General features: G+C 41.5%; 1 protein-coding gene across 1 annotated transcript in view; it reads right to left on the reverse strand.

Annotated features, from left to right (window-relative positions):
- Window positions 1–22,934, reverse strand: part of Gabra5 (gamma-aminobutyric acid type A receptor subunit alpha5) — a 71,988-nt gene that overhangs the window by 6,936 nt on the left and 42,118 nt on the right. The window contains exons 5-7 of the mRNA XM_076848735.1: window positions 16,156–16,238; window positions 4,301–4,444; window positions 1,435–1,587 (exon numbers count right to left, since the gene is read on the reverse strand). Coding sequence (XP_076704850.1) covers window positions 1,435–1,587; window positions 4,301–4,444; window positions 16,156–16,238 — 380 coding nt within the window. The remainder of the gene's footprint in view (window positions 1–1,434; window positions 1,588–4,300; window positions 4,445–16,155; window positions 16,239–22,934) is intronic.

The following is a 22,934-nucleotide window of genomic DNA, read 5'->3' on the forward strand; positions in this document are numbered from 1 at the left end:
TTCAACTATGTCCACTGTGCCAAGATACCTACTGAGCTACATCTTTCTGTACTGAAAGTCTTAGGAATATAAAATTATGTTGTTCTAGAATCTTATTATATTCAAGCATCCCTCAGGAGATTGGTTCAAGGACCTGCTCAGATTCCAAAACCTAAGGATGCTTAAGTTTCTTATATAAAATGTCAGAGTATTTGCATAGAATCTGTATGTATCTTCCTATGTACTATAAGCCACCTCTATATAACTTATAATACCTTATACAATGTAAATGCTATGTAATAGTTGTTATGCTACATTTTTAGGGAATAATGACAAGAAAATTTTATGTTCAGTAAAGTCGCAACTATTTTTCAAATATTTTCCATCTGTAGTTGGTCGAATCAAGGAGATGGAATTTTTGAATAAAGAGGGTTGATTGTAAGTGTGTGTGTGTGTGTGTGTGTGTGTGTATTTAATTTGTCACTATCATATTGGATATATAAACTGCCACATGGTGGTTAATTTTAAAGTAGTATTTACACTTCAAATGAAATGCCTGATAACTTACAAAGCAGTACTTTATGAGCACTGTAAAAATACTACAGCAAAATCTCACCTAAGAGAGATATATGCAGGCAATTTCCAACCTTAAAAAGTACTATCAATGAAAGGCTTTCCAAAATGGGAATAATTATCAAAAAAAAAAAAACTACGTATTTTTCTCTAAACTATCATTCATAGAGAAATCCTAAATCCTAATGCTTAACCTTAAATTCTGAATTAATTGGTCAATTTGTTTCCCAGATCACAGAATGGACAGGCAGCACTCGATGTCTGATGGATGAGTTAGCCAGCTTTCCCTTATTGTAACAAAATACCTTAGGTAATCAACTTAAAAAAAAGGAAAGGTTTTGGGCTGGGATTGTGGTGCAGAGGTAGAGTGCTCGCCTAATACGTGCGAGGCCCTGGGTTCGATTCCCAGCACCATATAAAAATAAAATAAATGTATTGTGACCAACTACAGTGAAAAAATAAATATTAAAAAAAAATAGGAAAGGTTTATCCTGGATCACAGTTTTGAAGGTTTCAGTCCAGAGTTGCTTTTGAGCCTGTGGTGAGGTAGCGCATCATGGAAGAAGTATATGGTGGAGCAAAGTTGCTCACTTATGGTGGCCAGGAAGCAAAAGAGAGAAAAGGAAGAGACCACTGCCCCACAATTTCCTTTGTGGACACAGCTCCCTCCCATTACCTAACTTACCCTGTCTCACAGGCCCCACCTCCTAAAGGTTCTACTACTAACCAACAGTGTCACAGGCTAGAGACCAAGTCCTTAGCACGGGCCTCTGAGGAACAATTGAGTCCCAAATTACAGCAGTGGCAGTGCTTCTGTTACACTGAAGGTGGTTAGACCAGTCACAGAACACTGATGTCCAAGCCAGGTTGAGGGACACTCACCAAAAACTGTCCTGGCTGGGACGGACTCTCTGTTTAGCCAAAAGGATACCTGGGATAAGATCACTGTCATTATGCAGGGAAGGTAGGTCTGGATGACAAAGTACCCGATCTTCCTCTTCAGGTGGAAATGGGCCGTCATGATTGTGTATTCACCTGCAAACAAGCAAATTGATGCACATCAGGCCTAGCTGGTTCCAGCTCTAGTCAGGGCAGTCCAGGCCCCTCCCTCTATCCCTCCTTCATCTTGGACAAGGGTTTATTTGTATTATTTTGGTTAATGAGAGGACAGAGGAGGATGTATAGATTTCTTGAAAGTCCTTTTATAAGTCCTTACTTATAAAGCAAGTCCTTCATAAGTAAGTCTTTTGACCCTCAGCCTTTGAATAGCCTTTGCTGATGGAGGCTTTTCCTAGGGAAAATCAGATTTGTGTGTTTTACTAATCCCTGGTCACAATCTGTGCCATGTTCTGACCCGCCCCCTCGCCTGCTACTGCAATCAGGATTTCAGGATTTAACCTTTGTCGAAATAGCTCGGGGTATCTCAGAGCCCTGTTGTGGGTGTACAGATTCTTCCAATTTCGCAGCTGAGGAAACTCCAGGAAGGTGGACCGACCACCATCCCCCAAGGGATGGTTAGAGGGGAACCAGCAGCTCAGGAGACCTCACTTCCTGACAGCTCCTCTCTTCGACTGTCCACCAGAGTGTCCTCTGTTCTTTGAAGTCAGGAACATTTCCTTGGGGATGTCCCAGAGCCTTCTCTGGATCTGCCTGGCTGTGTGGGAGGCAAGAGGGGACCTCCCACTCTTTGCAGAGAATGATGCTGTCCTGATGGTTAACTGGTAAGGAGCTGAGGTGGGTGGGCTGCCGGTCAGAGGGAAAGTGAGGCCTGCAGGGCCAGAATCTTGTTGCCACTTGAATGTGCATCTCCCTGGAGAGATGGGAAGGATGCTTTGACAAGTGTATGCTGAGCTAACCTGATCTAAGGATGACACTTCTTTGATTGAATTGCAAGGAGTCTACAGTATGGCTTGGGAGCTGGGCTACTCTGTGGACAGGAAGAGGGCAGGCTTGGAGGCTCCACTAACCCAGACCCTGGGTAGGGTATCTCCTATGAGAGGAGTGGTCTGCTGGTGGCATGTGTAGTGGGCAGTGTGTTGGGAGGTTGGAGGCTGATGCCAGGGCCAGTACTTACTGTGGGCTGAGTTATGTGGATGCTCCCGATTGCTTTTACTTACGATGTCAAGAGATGAAGGAATCATAAAGGCAACATGTGGTAAAAATCTGCCCTCTTATAGACAGGGAGTCAAATTCTCAGCAATGTCTGAGACATACTGCAGTGATGGGACACACTTTCCCCATAACCCCAGGGCAGGCGAGAGCAGACGAGAGGGGCTGAGTGGGCTCCAACATGGAAGAAGGAAACAGGGATAAACTGAAGGGTTAAGGGACAGGTTTAGTGGAAGGACTGGATCATTAACAATGATCCAGATTTTCCTTTTCTTAATACTTAAAGAACATGTGAAGTACAATTCTACTTCTGTACACTAAGGTTTTGAATCACTCTTGTACTTTTTAATTATTTTTGTTGTTTTCAATTTATTTTTGAGTTGGAGGTAGTAAAATCAGGTGACACTTAAACAGATGCTCTTTGGAGAATGCAAAAGGGGGCGGAAGCCTCAATTATCAATTTTTAAAGAGCTACATGAAGCAAACCCAAACGGTATCATCCTGTGTTGACACCACAGTTCCAAACTTCTGCCATACCACCTTTTCACTCATTTTCATAAAATCTGACCATTTCTGTTTCCTTGCCCTTTTTCATGGTAACAATTGGTGAAGCTATCCTGCCAGGCTCTCCTCTATCCCTCAATGATGCCATGCACAGGGTCCATCAGTTGGCCAGGACCTGACCCTATGCAAGTGCACGTAGAGGAGGCAGACACAGACCTAAATGCCCAGTGTACTGCCTGCTAGTTACAAAGGCGAGTGTTGCAGACACACAGACACATGGTGATGCTGACAGGGCTCCCCTGGGGACATACTCTGAGACTTAGAACTCATTTGTACTTAGGACTTATTCCATCCTTTGGGCTTTTTTCCCTCTGCTATATGGGGACTCTCTGTACCCCCTAAGTCCTCTGTCCCACCCACAGCAGCCTTGTGACTGCTAGAGTCTGACCTGCTCTCAGGAGATGTTTGACCACACAACTTCAAGGCCCCAAAGATCAACTGCATGATGTTCCTTTGCCCTCCCCACTCACTTTAAATCAGGTGAATTCAGGTTTGGACTCCCCCTGCAGGTTCAGGCCAGCCCCCACAGCTGGGATTGACAGCATCTGCTCCCTTCTCAGTACCGACTCAGCTATTCCTTTTATGCTGCTTGGTTATTTTTTCCCCAGATTCAACCCCAGGGAGATCTTCTCTGAAATGTTCAGAGCAGAGACAGGAAAGCAGGTAACAAGAGTATTTGTAAGAAGTCCTTTCCCTTTTCTGAAGAGACTGCACCTCACTGTTCAGGCAGGGGGTGTTATATAAGCAGGTCCACTCACCCGCAGGCAGGGCTTGCTTACACCGTGGCAAATGTACTACAGATTAATGCCTCACATGCTCCTTAATTCCCCGGATGCTGCAGCTGGTGCCTCTGTGTGTGTGTAGCTGCAGGGAGGGGTCCGTCCAGGAGCCCTTCTTTCAGCCAGCACTCATGACAGCTATGCTGCCAAGGATAGTGCTGCTGGCCAGGGCATGATGTGCATGGTCCATGTCCCCCCTCTTGTGGGGCCCCCACAGAATGGGACACAGAACCCTGAGCTTCCAGAGGGTGTGGTGTTCTGCAGGTCCTGGCTGCACAGCCCTCAAGGGCTCTCACCTGTGCTGGTGCTGATGTTCTCAGTGCCCACTGTCTGCCCCATCAGGTGGTACTGGTTCAGTCTGGAGCCATCTTCTGCCACCACCACAGACTTGGTGGAGCCATTGGTCCAGACATACACGACCTCAGAATTAGGATATGCATCTATGGGGCGGAGGACAGAAAGTGTTATAAACATGAAATCATTCCCAGCCTGGAAAACATAAAGAGGTTGAGAAGCAAGAGAGAGAAATGATGGGGACGTTTGGAAAGTTAACGCTGAATGACCTAAAAAGTGCAGGGTAGTCAGAATAGGGCCACTGAAGCTCAGGTCCTTCCCACTTTTGAAATGCAAAAGGCCTGGGTGTTCAGAAGCCAGTGCCCTCTGCTTCTTAGTATGTATTTTCTCTTTTAATGAAGCAGCGAGAATATCAGCTCTGAGATCAGATTACCTGTATCTTCTCCAGCTCTGTGACCTTGACAACTCACTCATCCTGTGCCTCAGTCTTTTCATTGATAGAATGAGCTAATAAGAGCACCTACTTCTTAGGGTTCCGGTATGATTGTGTGATCTACAAAGTGACATATATGTGTGGCACACTGATGACTTTTGCTACTCTAAACCTTTCTCTCTGCAACAGGTATGTGCTATCAACACTGTCCTCAGGAGAAGGGTAGAAGGATAGACAGGACCAGGTGCCCCCATAAATGTTACCTTACATGGCATGGGCACTGTGCAGATGGAAAGGTGGTGCTGTATCTTAAAATCAGGAGATTATCCTGGATTATCCCAATGAGCCGAATCTTACCACAAAACAGAGAACTTTCTCCAGCTGGAGCCAGATGAAGAGATTTAAAGCATGAAAAAATGTACTCAACTGGCCATTACTGACTTTGAAGATGGAGGAACGGAGTCCCAGGGAAAGAGAACTCAAGGTGCAAAGGTCCAGGGGCAGCAGCATGCCTGAGATGCCTGAGGCAAAACAGAGCATACCTAGAAGAGGGCAGACGGAAGGCCAGATAAAACAGAGCTTTAAGGCATTTGACTTTTCCTCTGAGCCAGGAAGACTCTGGAGAGGAGAGTTAAGCCAATTAAGTGACCTATTCAAATTTATGCAATAAAAGGACCACTCATATGAGTGAGTCAGGAGAGCAGAATGCAGGTGGAAAAGGGACAGAAATGGGAGAGTAAAATTAAAAACAATGCAGGTGAGAGGCAATGATGGTAATAAATAAAGAGGAAAATAGAATATACTTTTCTAAAACATGCTCATGTAAGAAACATGATGTGAGCTTTGAGAGGAAGTGTGTAGTTATTTGCACTGAGTAGAATGGCGAGAACCTGGAGGGCACTGACCTCTAATGAAAGAGCAGTATAATGTGTTGGAAGAAAGAGACCTGTAACATGTGGAGCTGAGGGATGCTGATGTGTGTGGGGTGGGAGCACACAAGCCCCGAGTTCATAGCAATGGTCTCATTGTGATGCCACCTGAGGCACTGGGCTGGGAGGCCACCCAGGGAATGCTGATGAATAAAAGAAGAGGATGAGGCACAGCTTCCCAGTGTGCTGCAGGGTCTAGAGATTAAGGAGATGAGGAAAGCAGAGTTGCAAGTGGCCACCATAGCTGGGGGGCACAACAAATGTGTTGTCACATGGGCTGCACGTGATAGCCAAGGGGTGGCCAGGGAATCCAGCAGGGTCATCTAGGCAAAAGTAGGTGTGAAAGAGCCTGTGTATTCCAGTGGTCTCTTCAGGACCCTTCAGGTGAACTGGTACACCTGCCTCAGTCTAGCCCCAGAATCTGCATAGATGCCATGTGGAGCCATGACACCTTCAGAACAAGGCTGTGTGCCTTCACTCCCAGCTCCTCCAACAGGGCATGACACTAACTCCTGACTGAACAAAGCCAAGCACTGTCATACAAAAAAAAAAAAAAATACAAATGCTTCTGGATCTGGAGGATATGTTAGAGACACAGGCTACAAGGACAGTCTACGTCAGTAGGACACATGTTCTGGGATCCCCCAGCAGCTGTGGCAGCTGAAAGTACCTACAATAGCCATTCTTAGTTCTTACATGCCACACCATGTCCTGTCAGAGATTTCAAAAGAGAGAAGCCAGAGGAATGATGGAGATTATGCTCAAAGTGTGGAAGCTTCTTTGCTAATACACATTACTATCCAAATTCTTATTCTATGTGCAAACAAGTATTCATAATAGTCAAAAATTATAAAACAAGCATGTATATAGCAAACACAGGGCCATCCCATGCACAGCTCACCAATATAGCTCACCATCCTGCTCTCCCAAGGAAGTATTCCAAATTTTATGTTTCTAGAAGCATTTATATTCTGGGCAGGGATTTACCCTTATCTTTTCTATAAAATCTGTGTTTTTATGCCCATTTGATTAGTATCTTTTCATTATAGAGTTTGATACACATACTTTTGGATATATGCATCACAAATATCTGCTCTAAATATGTAGCTCTTTCACCTTGTTCATGGCATTATTTAGGGGGCAGATAAATATTAATTTTAATGTAATCAAATCCATCATGTTTTAAGTTAAAGTTTGCTTTCAGAATCTCTTTCCAAAAGCCCTCCCCATTGCTCTCTCATATACAACACTTGAATTATACAAGGTTTAATATGTTGCCTTTTACACACGGCCTTAATTATCTGTATTTAAGTATCAGATACCATTTCCCCATGTGCATTTCAGTGTGACCACACTATCATTAGCTTGTCGTCCCCCTTCCCTCACTTGAAGTACCTGCTCTGGCAGGTAAGGCTGCATATATCAGGAGCCTGCTTTCTCCTCCCCTGATTCTCTTTCCACTTCCTTTTTCTGTCCCTGTTTCAAAATATTGCAATCATTCATATGTCAGGAGAACATCCAGAGGTAAGGCCCCACCCTTCCTTCCTCAGGGGATCCTGGATGTTCTTGGCCCTTGTCCATCCATATACATGATAGAATCAGCTTGTTAGGATTTATTTGAAAACAAAATCCTCAGGAGATCTGGAAACCAGTAGATCTAGAATTTAGGTTATAGTTTGGGGAAACAAGATGTCCCACCTGGAGTCTTTTCCATTATGGCATGAAATATACTGAAATATCTTTCAATAAATTCATATCATGTCCTACACAATCACCTTGCACATCTTTTGATAGATTCCCCCCACCTTGTGATATGCAACACTCTTTTTTCATAATCAACATATCCTGTCTGAAAATGATGGCCATGTGGGGGGGGGGGCAACTTACAAGTTTGCTGGGCTGGGGGCGTGAGAACTAATGATAGGATCCTAATGTTGATATGCACATTAGTAAGATCTATACAGAAGTAAATATAATAGCTATTTATTTATTTAATAATTGATGAAACACCCTGGAAAGCATGCTTAGCTCTTTTTAAGTGCATGTTGGGTAGTGTTCTTGTCAACCTTTTTCTAAAATTAGCATGACCTTCTGTTTTCAAGTTTTAGGTAATATAGAAAGGTGTTTTCACATGGACAACATTGGAGTTCTCCTAATGAAAATTTTTCCATTGTAATTTTCTTGTCTCCTGGGAAGATGTGCATTTCAGGGTGATGAATGTGTGTGGGGGGTAATGCTGCTCTCCCCCTTGGCAAGTGGCTTTCTAAATGTCCAGTCACAGGCACCGTTGGGCATTTTCTGCAACTCCAATGGTTCCCTGGGTTCCACATAAATGACAACGAGATTTCTTTTGCCTATTATGTAAATGTTGCAGAACCTTGAATAATGCAGGCCTGTGGATACTCAGACATGGATTTGAGCAAAGCAGTCTGGCTGGATTCTGTCCAGGCTGTAAGTATGGATTGGATAGAAGAGGCTAATGAAGCAGTGTCCTCTGGGTAGGGAAAAAGCCCTGCTTCCTGCTGTCTCCAGACTAGCTCAGGCTGGTCCTGCACCTGTTATCCTGTGCACCTGTTCTGTATCTTCTCCTCAGCTCATCTGCCTCATACCAGAGAAATCTCCTGCACTGTAGCTGGCCTTCTACAGTGGCCTCAGTCATAACTGTAGGCTTCATTAACCACCCCTTCTTTCCATTTCCGTATCCACAGGAGACTGGGAGTTTGTTCCCTGGAGAGAAGTATGGTAGATCCCCACATCTCTTCGAAGATGTAAATGGGTTGGGAAACATGAATCCCAAAGCTCATGAAAGGAGCTCAAAGCTTGGGAAAGTAAGTTTTGATACAAAACAGTTCTGAGACTTAGCTAAGATTATAGAAATTCATCTAAAGAGAGCCCAGAACACAGAAAATATTGTTTTTCTCATAGGTGACTACTTGATGCCAAGACTGCTAAGAGAGAAAAGGAAAAGGAGTGAGGACTAGGATGAGATGCTAGGGAGACAGGCAATGCCTGGGACACAGAGTGCTCTGGAGAAATGTGAGATCCAGGGACACAGATGGCTCCTAATGAGGAAGCAAGGGTGCTGATGGGAATCATTGCATCTCGGAGGTACAGAGGTGGGAGTGGTGGCTGGGACAGTCTTGGCCTGGTAGGGCCACTGACTCCCTATCCCATCTGCCCTCCTGAATGTAGAGCTGCTCATCATTTCCACTGTAGAACTCGGGTGGCACATAGCTTCGCATGGCTCTTCCTCAGGCTCGAGGCTAAGCAGCATGTTGGCCAGGGAGTGCACTGCCAGCAGGGAGGGCTGAGGGATCACTGGCCCAGGTGGAGGCCCCTGTATGTTACTTGGAGCTTGCTAGGCATGAATCTTTCCATTGTTGTGGGGTGGGCAGAAGATTAAATTAACAATATGTACCTTCCAGTCAAGATCCAATAAAATAGCAATTGTAAGTAGATAAAAGTCATTTGAAAGCACAGCAGACACTATCTACAACACATTATAATAATTCACATTGCTTTCACATTGCTATTTTTTATAATAATCCATTGCTTTCTTAAATATTAAAAGCTCTTTCGATGTGGATGATGTTAATAGCATTAATAATACCAACAGCAAGAGGCACTGTGGCCTCCGGCATGTCTGGTAATGTCAGCACAGAATCCTGAGTTTCACTCTCATCAAATTAAGGGTGGAAATAAATGACCACTCATGTCCATTTCAGCTCAGATGTTTAGCAACCAACACTAAACTCTTCTCTTTGGGTCAGCGATGTGGCATTTAATCTTTCAGCTGGGACAACAGTAAAGGAGGCAATCAGGTTTACTGTGCTATCATTTTTCATGATTTAGAGTCCTGGAAAACACACTCACCTCCTCTGACCATACATCAGCAGGGCTGTGCAAGAAGGCTTGAAACACATTCACCCACAACTGACTGGGGAATTCATCATCACCGCCCTCAAAAACTTTCCCCTCTGGTTGACACTTTTTGACCTCTTCTAGCATAGAAAATCTCTAGTAGAAGGTAGTGATGGCACAATCGACTGCTTACATAGAAGGCCTTTCATAAGTCATGTGTTTTTGTTTAACTATTAATGAAATAAGAAATTATGATTCTGACATTCACTATCAGAATGAACTTGGACAACCTGTTTGAGTTCTAAGCCTCTTATTTTCCCACCTGTAGTTTTTGCAAAAATAACACCCATCTCCTAAGGGTTGTAGTGAGAACAAAGTGTATACAAGAATATTAAGTATTTAGAATATGCCCATCACACTGTAGATGCTTAATAAATAATAGCCACAGTGAGTATAACCATATGTCAAGAAGGATTTTTACTTGGTGTCTAACCCAGACTAAAGAAAAGAGATTTCTATTTGAATTTTCTCCTCCCTTATTCCCTCCCTCCCACCTTCCTTATTTGTGCTGTGGATTGAATCCATAGGCCTCATACATGGTAAGCACTCACTCCACCTCTAAGCCTCCAGCCCTGAACTGAATTCTGATTGTCAGCAGATCTAATTTTTGAGGAAAATAGTCAGTCTTATTTGACAGACTGTGCAGGGACATCCAGGAACTACTAACAGCCACGCAAAAGGTCTGTGTCGTTCTGCATTAATTACATATGATGTTAGAGAAATGCAGATTAGAATGCCACAGGTAACTAGTATCTTTGTGACCTGAAAATGTACAGCATTTGAGTTCTCTGAAGCCTATGTCTCTAGCTTCCTCTCTCTTCTAAAACCAGGGTGGGAATAAGCATAGCAACTACCTAACAAGACCCTGTCACACATTACCTGTATGACTGTAGTCTCCTGGGTTGGAAACTAAATCCATAACTGACATTGTGGCTTGCATAACATAGAGAAGAAAAGTTTGCAAAATATGAATATATTTAGATGTGGCATCTCGAAGAGTCTACCAGAGGCCCAATAATCTTGCTTTAAATTTAAGAGATAAAATAAATCAAGAGGGTATTGCACACCCTTTGCCTTATCCAGAACCAGTTAAGAGGTAAGTGAGCAATCAGCAGATGGGATGAACAGATAACACATCTTCCTTATTACCAACTATGCCACCACTGTAGATCATGAAGCACTTCACCAGCTCATAGTTAAGTCCTTGCAAAATTACACAGGGTCTGAGAGAACAGGATAAAGAAACTATGCTCTCTGTGTTTTTGGACTTTTAGTAGAAATAGATCAGGGAAGAAGGACTGTCACCTTCCCAGCAGAAAGATGCTCTGCCTCAATGATAGGAGTAAGAAGCACCGAAGGAGGATGGGAGTCCTCAGAGAAAATCTCTTACATAATTTCCTCACTTTCATGAACCACTTCACTTTTTTATCTTCAAACCAGCAGCTTCTCCCAATTACGACCAGCTTTCACGTCACCTTGTCTTAAAATCACAGTGCTATCTTTGAATCATGCCCCTCTTTCATCCTACATATTCTCTTTTCATATCTGGCCAACAACTCCTCTCAGGTCTTATCTCTTCTACCTGCTTCTTGGGAATTTCTAGCTCTTGATGTCACCTCCAGGAACAGTCAAATCAGCATGTGGTTCCTTTGTTCGATACGCATCACCCACTCTGCCTGCTACTTTTAGAAATACTTTTGTATTTATGGTCTTTCCTGTTTAGCTTGTAATGCCATTCTGCCAGTTCCCCAAAGGAGGCTTCCCCTCTTGTTAAAATGTATTTTTAATTGACAAATAAAAATTGTGCAAATTTATGGGGTACAAAGTGATGATTCGAGCTATGTATATAGTGCAGAAAGATTCTGTCAACATAGTTAATATATAACTATTACCTCACTAACTCATCATTTTTTATGTGTGTGGTGAGAACATTAGCAGTCAATTTTATCAGCTTTGAAATACACATTATTATCAACTGTGGTCAGCATTCTGTTTAATAGACCACAAATTCTATTCCTGTGGTCTACTGAAATTTTGTACTCTGACACCAACATCTTCCTTGTGCCCATCCTTTTCTACCCACACCCAACCTCTTGGAACAATCCAATCTCTTTGTTTCTATGAGAATCCCAAAACAAGCAAGATCATACAGAATTCATCCTTCTGTGACTTGCTTATTTCAGAGGAGGTTTTTCATTTCATTCTAGACCTGGACTAACAGACCAGGGGTTTTCTGTGTTTTGCCCTTATTTCCATTATATCTCTTTCTATTCAACTCCTACCAGGTTCATTTCAGATCCCCATGGTGAGCTATCTTTTCTGTGAATCTCAGATGGCTTTAGGTTTCACAAAGATATTTAATCCAATGATCTACATGTGTCCATCAGCTCCTCAGGAGAAGCTCATGGCTGATACTTGTGTGTTCCTCCTTGCACCAAGCAGAGTGTCGAATGCTTTCCACGCTTGCTACAGATCCAATGTTTGTGTCCCCCAGAAATTATATTGAAATGGAATCCTAAATATGATAGTATTAGGAGGTGGGCCTTCACAAGGTCATCAGGACATGTGGGTGGAGCCCTCCAAATGGGATTAGTGACCTTATAAAACAGATTCTCTTGCTCCTTCTACCATCTGGCGTAAAAGTGAAAAGACAGTCCTCTATGGAGAGGAAGCAGGCCCTTAACAGCCACCAAATCTGTCATCAACTTGACCTTGGACTCTCCAGACTCCAGAATTGTGAAGAATAAATTTACATTGCTTATAAGCAGCCTAATTTATGATATTCTATTTTAGCATCCCAAACAGACTAAGACAGTCCCTTTAAAACAGCAGTTCTTTTAAATAGCAATTTTCTTAGTCCGTTTGAGTGCCTTCTTATTGTGTCTTCACATGGAAGAAGGGCAATCAAGGCTCTCTGGGACTCTCATCACCCCATCATCTCCTGAAGGCCTCATCTTCTAATGCCATCACATTGGGGATTAGGTTTCAATATGTAAATTTGAATGGGACACAAACATTCAGACCATGGCAATAATCAAGTTTAACTAATTAACCAACACAGTTGTTGAAACAATCTAAACTCAGGCACAACACAGAAAAAAACTTCACTGTGTTTCCAAGACCTCAGGCACTGTGACATATTCACATCAGACTTGGAGAAACCTGGGTTCTAGATTGTGCATACTCGTGCTGAGTTGCTACATCCTAGAGATGATGAATGCAACAGCAGGGTCATGATTCCACACATGTAAATATATTTACAGCTCACAACAGGGAGACTGATCCCTGATTTCCTGGATGCCCACCAAGGAAGCCTTCAGTTCTAATTTAGCATATATTTTCACAAATCCAGATAAATTTAAAATTTAATGTTCATAAATCCAGATATTATCTCATAATTTAATATTTAATTCATTGTTCTACAAACAAAATGAGCAAAAGAATCAAAGACATTTTCTTTTTTGAACAATTTTGATGTGTTTGAGCATTTAATTTCAAATGGAAACCATGCCATTATCTTTAAGGATTTCTGTATAGACTAGGAAACATCCTCTATAAGCTAGGACTAATTTCAACATTTGTTTGAATTCTTGAAGCTGGAGGCAGCAATAACAGAAATGCCTGCTAATTCACTTCTGCATTAGAGAAACCAGAGCATGTGGCTCATTAGAATAACGACACATATTTGCATTCCTTTGTCTCCTAATAGCAGAGAACTGTTGGATTGGGTAATTTGAAACTCATTATACCATCACATTTAGCCTATGCATACTCAGATGCCTGTGGTATAAGTGAGCAACTTGGCCAAGCATCTATTTTTAGAAAATCCAAAGGATGAAAGGCAAATAAGAAAAACATTTAGTAGAGTGGCATTTCTTCTCTTAAAATAATTATGTCTTGAACTGAAACCATATAAGCTGACAAAAAGCTATATTTATACAGTTTTCTATCTCTTGGTCATTGTATAAAACATGATATCAATAAAATCCTTTGAACTTTTTGCATATTGTGGTCATTAACAGTAAATATACACCATTGATCAATATCTGAATCAACTCAAATCCATCTTCAAAATACTGGGCAGATAAAAAGAAATCTGGCAGGACAGTTCAAAACATCTACTGAGTTCGAGAAGTGCCTCTGCTAGTTTTATTCTATATATTTTGTATGATAGTGATCTTATTTAGTTTCATTGAATGCAGAAAGGGAAAAGATCCCACCAGCTGATTACTTCAGCTTTGAATGTGATAAATGATTTAACTGCAGTGGGTTGGCTGTCGAGTATGAGATAATTTAGTGAAGAAAAATTAGGTTGTCACATATTTTTCATCACCAAAAATTGCTCTCATGTTGCTTGCCCTGAACACAATTACCATTAAATCTAGGCATCACAGTGACTTGAACTTATTTAACCAAAGGACATAGTACCACCACAGTATGAAAAAAAACAAAACAAACAAACAAAAAACCTTCAACTTTTCAGTGTTCTGTTTCTGATCAAATCAAAGCATAATTTTCCTATACTGAGAGTGGTATAATTTTAAATTTACAACTAGTTTTCCTTGGGAGATGTGGACCACTGATCTTCCTCCAGAGATGTGAATAAGTAATTTCTTACAAAAATGCCTTCGGAATCTTTAGTAGGTCTTTTGTCACAAGCAATGATGTCCACAGTCACCCCGTGGAAGCAAGTGATTTAAATATATCTTGGTGACAATGCCCTTCTATTATATCATTCCCCCAAATAAATATATATATGCTAATCTCTCTTTAGCATTTGAAGACTATAGTTTGAAAAAAGACCAATTATTTCCACCTCACTTTACTTTTGGTTCATCACTCATACTTATCTCTCTTAAATTCAAAAGTCCTTTTGAAATGACAAAGTACTATAAATAAAACTCTTGGAGTCAAAAAAAGGCTCCACTTCCAGGAATGGCAAAGTGGCTGCTATGAGGTAACAACCATTAAGTCTGGACACCAATAAAAAAAAATTACCCCCTGAAGGATCTGGAGAGAGAACAAGTACAGGCAGAAACTAAAGGGTGACACATGGAAGAAGCAATGGCTTTTCCCTTAAAAGGCTGTGTGTCAGTACTGTGAGGTGGCTAAGCTTCAGACAGGATTCCTCAGTCTTGTCGGTGTGAAGAAGAGTCTGTAGTCGCCAAGGCAATGCAGCTGGAAGGTGAGGCATCAAATCCTTGAAATTAAAAGAGCCATGGGGAGGAAGCCCCAAGTGTGATATATATACTGATGTACAAAATCTGCACCCAAATTTCTGTCTTACCCCCACACTCGGTATTTGCATGCATGAAGTATGGTCCCACCAGCCCAACAAAGGTCAAAGAAATACCTGACATGTCAGTTGCTGCCTGCCAGGGAAAGGCAGTCTGGAGTTTGAACTCAGCCAAGTTAGTTGGTTTTATATATAGAAGTATGATTATAAATAGAAGTGTAAGTGTAAATAGAAGTGGAATATATAATTAAAACTCTATAGATTTAACAGAATCCAGAGTCCTTATAAAATAACCAAGTAGAGCATGCATCCAACATCCAGGCTTTCAATCCTTCCCTAGGGACAGGAACCTCACTTCACCTCATACAGTTGATGAGGGAATTGGCAGAGTTAGAACATCTAGACACCAACAACTGGGAACAAGGAAAAGGAGTAGGATGAGGCCCTACTTGGACTTTCAGTCACCACAGTCCTATACCCTTCCCAGGCTCAGCTCAGTGTAAGTGGATGCAAAACACCAGCTCCAAGATTCTTCCTAGGGAGGGAGAGGCAGATCAAGGATCCAGCATCCCAACTTCCTGGGTGCTACACAGAGGTCTGGCTTCCCATGGCGCCTGCCTTTGAGCACTGAGGGGACTCAGCATCACCCAGTCACCTAAGAGCCAGTGAGAACAGAGATGGCAACTGGTCTCACAGCCCATGCCACTGGTTCAGCACACAGCAAACAGGGAGAAACCCCTAGATCTCAGCTGCTCTCTGGAAAAGAAAATAGTTGGATGAAGCATCCAATAATCCAGCTTTTCTGAGATGCCTGAGGTAAAGGTTTCAGTCTCGTTTGTTTCTGAGTGCTAATGGGACCCAGCATACTCGACATCTTGCGGCTGTTTAAATAACAACAAAAAGACGTAGATTGGATGAGACCGAGATCTCCAGAGCATCTTGCCAGAAGGACTGGTGAAGGTCTTCTCCCGAATGTAGTCAGCTCAGGAAGACTGGGAAACCCCCTCCCCCTTAGCCCATGTGTTAAAGGCTTGTCTCAAGGGTGGGACTATTGGGAGGCGGTAGAGCCTTTGGGAGAGGGAACTTGTAGGAGGTCTTTATTTCTCTGGAATACAAACTCAAAGGGAACTATGGAGCCCAAAGACTTCCTTTTGTTCTTGCTCTCTGACTTATGATTTCACTTTAAAGACAAGGAAACTAGTGTGGCAAGGACAAAGCACTCTCTAGTCTTCTCTGATGGCACCATACTGTGCTCATACACAACCTACATTCTTCTGAATGAATGTGGAATTGATCTCAAAAGTATATCCACGGTTCTTACTTGTGAAAATAACTTACAGCTGCCAAATTTCAGAGGGCAAGCATGGGCATCCATCGGGAAGTCTTCAAGTTGCATGGGGCACTCAGCAGAGATAGTCAAGCTGAAAAAAAAAAAAAAAAGACATCAGACCTTTAAATGACTCACTGTCTACTGAGCAGCTACTTTGTCCCAGAAAGCCATATCAAATACTAACTTTAACAAATACCTTTTGTGATACTGTTTAAAATGTCTTCACTAAAGTACCTAAATTTGCGTAGTAGATGAGTATCATTCAGAAATAAGGCTTAGAATCAAATCCACTCAGCTTGGTGTGTATGTTTCTCCCCTCCCATCTCTATACATAACTGCTTGTGAGACAACTAAAGATGCACTTAAAAGTATTTACTCTTTATTTCCCATCCCTTATTCATCATTATCTAAAAAGGTTACCTTGATGAGGCTGAAAATACACACATTATCTAAAATAGCTCAGAGCTCAAAATGTAAATGTAGATAAATGCACACAGTTTTACCAGAACCTGGCTATACTCATTGTTTAATAGATTGACATGAAACCGTACAGTAGGTATATGTATGTTGCAATAGGAATGCTCTGGTAAAACTGAACTTGCTTTTTAATTCAAGCCTAGTTTTCCAGATAATAATACCAACAACCACAACTGCCCTCACCAATAACAATAGTGATAATAATGACAGTGGGCCTGTTTGTGCCCGGAACTGTTTTGAATGCTTTACCTACATTCACTCATGAAATCATAGCAGCATGATGAGATCCCTTCCTATTATTACGTCAGTTCATGGGGGAGGAAATTTAGTGTGTAGAATAAGGAATCAGACCCTAAATGCAAGGCTCTCATGGCAGGATCCTCTGCTGCCAGCTTTTGAGCGCAGAGGCTCCCTAAAGGCATCTGCTGCTTGCCACACAGCCACAGGCTCTGCTCTGGAAGAAGCAAGTGCACTTGCAGAGCTACCACACGTGGGAATTCCATGGGCTGCACAGGGCTTGAGGGTGCTCCCCAAAAGTTCATATGCCTGAAGCTTGGGCCCTAGTGTGGGGTTGAGGTGGTAGAAGCTATAAGAGGTGGGGCCTAATGGGAGATGATTAGGTCACTGGTGCCACCGCCTTTGTAAGGCCTTAATGTAGTTCCTACAGGACCCCAGTTAAAAAGTGACAGACTGGCCCCTGAATCTGGAGTCCTGTCTTACCACAAGGACACTTCTGCTCATGCCTCCACCATTGTGATGCCATCTCCATGAAGCCCTCACAAGAGGTTGAACAGATGGAATCATCTGACCTTGAACTTTCAGTCCTTGAAACAAATCTCTTTACTTTGTGCATTACCCAGCATCAAGCATTTTGTCATAGTCACAGAAAATGGACAAGAATTCTTATTTATCTTAAACCTTTTTCTAATTAAAATTCCAAATTGTATTGAGCTTATCTTCTGTTTCTTGATTTTCTTTCCATTATTTAAAATAAAATGAATTATATAAAATGAAATCATAAGACAAAACATTTGACTTCAAATGATTGTTATCATTCTACTTCTAAAGCAAATAATAATTCCATTTTAAATAGCACTATGGTCAATGCCTCATTGTATTATATTTGAACACTGCTTAAGCACCCAGAAGGAGAATCCATGTAAAAACATTTATTTTTACCTTTCTTACTTCCTCCTATTAATATAGATTAAACTATAATTATTAAATTGGGCACATAATTCACACTTGCTGATTGTAGACTGAGTAGTCAATGCATGCATTGCCTGATTGAAACTAAAATGTGATCAGTGGAAAGAGGTCTGTGCCCATAAGGAGTGAGAATTCTCCATTCACAATACTATGAAGGACAGTCCCTCAAATACATAGTGAGTCCCAGAGAGCTATAAGTGCAAATGGACAGAAGTCTCATGTTGAGGCAAGGAGATGACTTTTAAAATGGTATTCCATGTATATTCATAAATTATGAGAAAAAATATAAAGAAGATAATTACAAATACCTACCATTTTATTATGAATTTACTTGGTACAGGTAGCCCAGCATTCTTCTATATGTATGTATATTTTCTTTTCATTCCTGGTATTTAAAATGCATTCTTTTTTTTAAACCAAACATTAGAGCTGAAGTATTTCCCTCATTACTAAAATCTACATAATTGTGACTCTGAGGGACTGAATATTTAATTCTAGCATGCATGTGTATGTGTAATAACAAATAAAATGTTGTTAGATTTTTACATTATTTTTCATGATTGATAATCTGCAATGGATCTCTTCAATCATAAACTATGAAAAAAGGTACATTCTAAGAGACTATGAAATGGGTGTGGTAAATAGAGTTTTATTTATTATAATTATGAAAATTAGGAATGAAAAAGCATACTCTGTGAGAGTGGTATTCAGACAACACAAAGGAAATAATGTTTTTTTAACATGGTTGTTAGCAAACTTAAGCAATTTGTTGAGTAAAACAATAACAAACAGAGAATTTAAATGACTTAGATATAATCTAGAGAATAAAATCACAAGTGAGCTCAGAATATCTAGAATTTCCTTAAGAAGCAAAATTTTAATAGAGAACCATGACAGACAGACAGACAGACAGACAGACAGACACACACACACACACACACACACACACGTAAGAGCAGGTTCAAAGCAATAAATGTGACAAGGAGCACATGGAAAGATAGTGTTGTAGGGGCTCTTTGGGTGGGTTTATGGGCTCTTTGGGTGGGTTTATGGCCTCCGTTCTAACAATTCATGGACCAGGGAGACAGGAACACCCAGGGCCCACCACTGGAGCAGTGCGGGGAGTTCAGGGGGAGAGGGTGATTCTGCCTCCACCCAGCTTCAGTACTGAGCCTGCAAACCAGCAGACCCAGCTCTGAGTCACCTCCTACTAAGGACATCATGGGCCCACTCCCATCCCTAGGGCAGATGTGAGGTGGTGCCTCAATGGCAGACTTCTTTTCAGTCATGGCTATGTCTCTAAGACACCTTAACTGGGTTCTGGTTCCAGCAAACACTCAGTTTGCACGGGATCTGTAGACTGCCTGGAAACCAGGTCTTTTGGCTGAGTTCTTGACAACTTGATGACTTGTGGTTGGCTCCTCCTTTCCTTGCTCTGTGCTGGTCTGCTTCAGTCCACCTTCCCACTCCAGGTACCACAGCTCAGAACCTCTGTTGTCCGACCCTATTTGTCAGAGCAAGCCACCCCCCACCATACACACACGTACCCAGGAAACTCGATTACCCCCCCCCCTTGGGCACTGGACCCATTCCTGATTTAGAACTGGTTTCCTGGCCAAGACCATGTGCTTACAAGGGGAACCAGAGCCCTGTGTCTGTCATGGTGGGATTCACTCTGGCTGGTTGATTCCCAGAGCCACCAGTCTCTGGAAAATCACTGCACTGACAACATTTAAAGGTGGCATTCTGCAAGGAAGGCACACCAAGGTCTACTTTTGGCTTACTGTAGGAGTAAATGTGTATGTGTGTATGTACGCGTGTGTGTACGTGTGTGTTATAAGGAGGACAGGGGGTACTGTGAACATGCAAAGACAGGTTGACAGAAATGAGCTGGATATTATGGTTTAGATATGAAGTATCCCCCATCAGCTCATGTGTGAGACAACACAAGAAGCTGAGAGGGAAAATGATTACCTGATAATTGTAGGCAGACAGGGCGTGGTTGGAGGAGTGGGTCAGTGGGGGAGTGCTTTTGGGGTAGATATAGTTTGTCCCTGGTGAGACGAATCTCCCTCACTCCCTGCCTCTCTCTCTCTCTGCTTTCTGGTGCCATGTTCCCAGCTGCTTTCCTCTACCACACCTTCCACCATAATATTCTGCCTTACCTTGAGCTCTGAGGGATAGAGCCCGCCTTCTATAGACTGAGACCTCTGAAACCACGAGCCCCCAAATAAACATTTCCTTCTCTAATCATTATTATGAGGTCTTTGAGTCACAGCAGCAAAATAGTTGACTGAAATATATATAAAATATATGGATCTTCATTAAAAAGATTCTTTAAAATGCTTCCAGTAAAAACATAAAAAAGAGTGCTTTCTATAATTACCACCTCAATAAATGATTAAATTTCAATGATTAGTCCTCAGTTTTATAGAGCTCCTTAGAATTAGAATCTAAAACCTCAGAAAAGTATACTTCATCTATGAAAGTGTCTAACAAATGAATTAATTATTCAGATAAGTCCTCCAACAGCAAATGTTTCAGCCTGAGTGAGAGAATAAATTTAAAATTCTTGATGCCTTTAAATGTCTCACAACAATGGTCTGTGCATATGTCTCTGGAGGGAAACTTCTATTCATGGGGTCTTTGAAATGTAAGGGCCTTGATGTATGTCCAACCTCCTTCACAGAGAACTGAGATCAAAGCCCTCTAGGAATGGCTGACTGTCATAGCTCAAAAGTGCCAGTCAGGTTACTGAGTCAAAATCTTCACTTTTTAGATAAAGAAAATGAAGCCCAGAAGGTTAAGAAACCTGCTTCTGGCAAAAGTTCACTAATTTACTAGTAGATCCAGGAATCCAGTATTTTTTTTCCAAAGGTCCAATTTATGTTTTACTTCTAATTTCTGTTAAGACAGTTTAAGCACTGACTTGTTGGAGCATAAGGTCCCATTTGTGAACAACCTCTTAATTGTAGGGTAAAGAAAGACTATTTTGTCAGTTAAGATCATTGTTCCGTCTTGGATTTTTATCATCCTAATTGAGATCTAACCAAAAGCAGCAGCTCACAGGTGAGCACTTTAAGACAGATAAAACAACCAAATTCTAGAGTAGCTTTAGCATTAATTAACGAACTCTACCTAACTCCTCTGGTCAAGTCTTCTCATTTGAAAAAGAATGATAACAGCAGCTGCTTTTATAACCAGAAAGAAATAATTAGTAGGTATGAAAAACTGGTTAAAAGTGTTGGTCCAAGACCAGAAATTTAATAACAATAAGTAATTGAAGAAAGTGTCCAGATTCCTAGCCATATTCTCTTCAGATTTGAGACCTTCTCACCCTTGTAGAAATACAGCACTAATGCAGTGGAAGGTAGTGCCATGCTGGGCAAAATAAGAACAATGCTCACCTGCTTATGTTCTCATGCACAGAAACCCCAAGCCTCTGAATGCAATCTCACATGGAAAAATGCTCTGCAGATGTGATTAGTTTAAGACTCTTCTGAAGGAGAGGTTTTCCTGGATTATCCATGTGGGAACAATATAATCACAAGGGTCTTTATAAAGGGGAGGCAAGAGATTCAGTTTCAGAGATGCGATAAGGGAAGCAGAGGTGGGAATGATGTGGTTGAGAGCCCAGGAATGCAGGTGTCCTCTAGAAACTGGAAGAAGCAAGGTAAGGATTCTCCCCTAGAGCTTCCAGAAGGAATGCAAACCTGTCAACACCTTAATTTTAGCCTTATAAGATTATTTTGGGGTTCTTGACCACCAGAACTATAATATAATAAAATGTGCTATTTTAAGCAAATAAGTTCTTGACAATTTGTTACAGTGCCAACAGGTAACTGATACAAATTTTGATATCTGGAAGAGGGAAACTATTGTAATAAATTTCTGAAAATGTGGAAATGGCTTTGGAATTTGGCAGTGGGTAGAGGCTGGAAGGAAACTGAGATAAATAACAGAAATCCTACATTACCCTAAATAGACTGTTCCTAGACACACAGGTGTTAAGGACTCTGTACTGAGGATTTGCAAGAAAGTGATGAGCATGTATAGAAAACTTATGCTGTCATTGAGAATGGATAAATGGCCAAAAACATACTATTGGTGGAAATACAGAGATCAAAGGCTCTGCTGGTGAGAGTGAAGGAAATGCAGAGCAGGCTATTGGAAACTGTAAGAGAGAATATGACTATTGTATAGCGAGAGAAAGCTTGGCTGAACTGTATCTACAGTTATGCAGACAGCAGGGCTTACAAACAATCATAGTAACATAAATAATGGCTCCTGACAACATACAGTCCTCATTCCTGGAGCATGTAAACATTACCTTTCATGGAAAAAAGGTCTTTGCAGATGAGAATAAGTTAAGGGTCTTGAGATGAAGAAGTCATCCAGGTGTGTCCTAAATGCAATCATCTCTTGAGACAGGCAAGAGATGAAACACAGAAGAGAGAAGGAGATGAAAACAGAGATGACAGAGGTGAGGTGCTGAGTTGCTGGCTTGAAGAGGTAGGCAGGAGCCTTGGACCAAGGAACGCAAGACAAGGACTCTAAAAAAGGTGATGAATTTTTCCCAAGAGCCTCCAGAGAGAGTGTGTAGTTCTGCCAACATCTTGATTTTTGCTCCAGTGAAACTGATTTCAGATTCAGGTGCTTCAGAAGCTTAAGAGAATGAATTTGTGTTGTTTAATGCCACCAAATTTGTGGCAATTTGTCATAGAAGTCATAGGAAGCTAACACAATGATGAAACTTTGTACCTACATGAGGATATTTCCAAGCCAAGTGTTGAAGTTATGGCCTGCTTTCTTTCTGCTTCTCATAGTAAAAAGTGAGGGGCAGAGGAGAGAGATGAAATGGAAAGTTGCTAACAAAAGAAAAGAGCGAGAATCAATGATTTGGATAACTCTTAATTTATCTAGGTTGCAAAAAAAAGGAAATATACTTCAATTATGACTTTCAATGTCAGAATGGCCTGGTCTTAAGAGAAAAACAAGGGAGTCATAGGACAAAGTTATGCTCATGCATCTGAACAACACAGAAAACTTCTTGAGATTATTAAGTGTGTGACTCAGGGGTTCCCTCAGTCATGTAAGTGGA

Source organism: Callospermophilus lateralis, chromosome 3, assembly GCF_048772815.1.
Source record: "Callospermophilus lateralis isolate mCalLat2 chromosome 3, mCalLat2.hap1, whole genome shotgun sequence".
NCBI lineage: Eukaryota > Metazoa > Chordata > Mammalia > Rodentia > Sciuridae > Callospermophilus > Callospermophilus lateralis.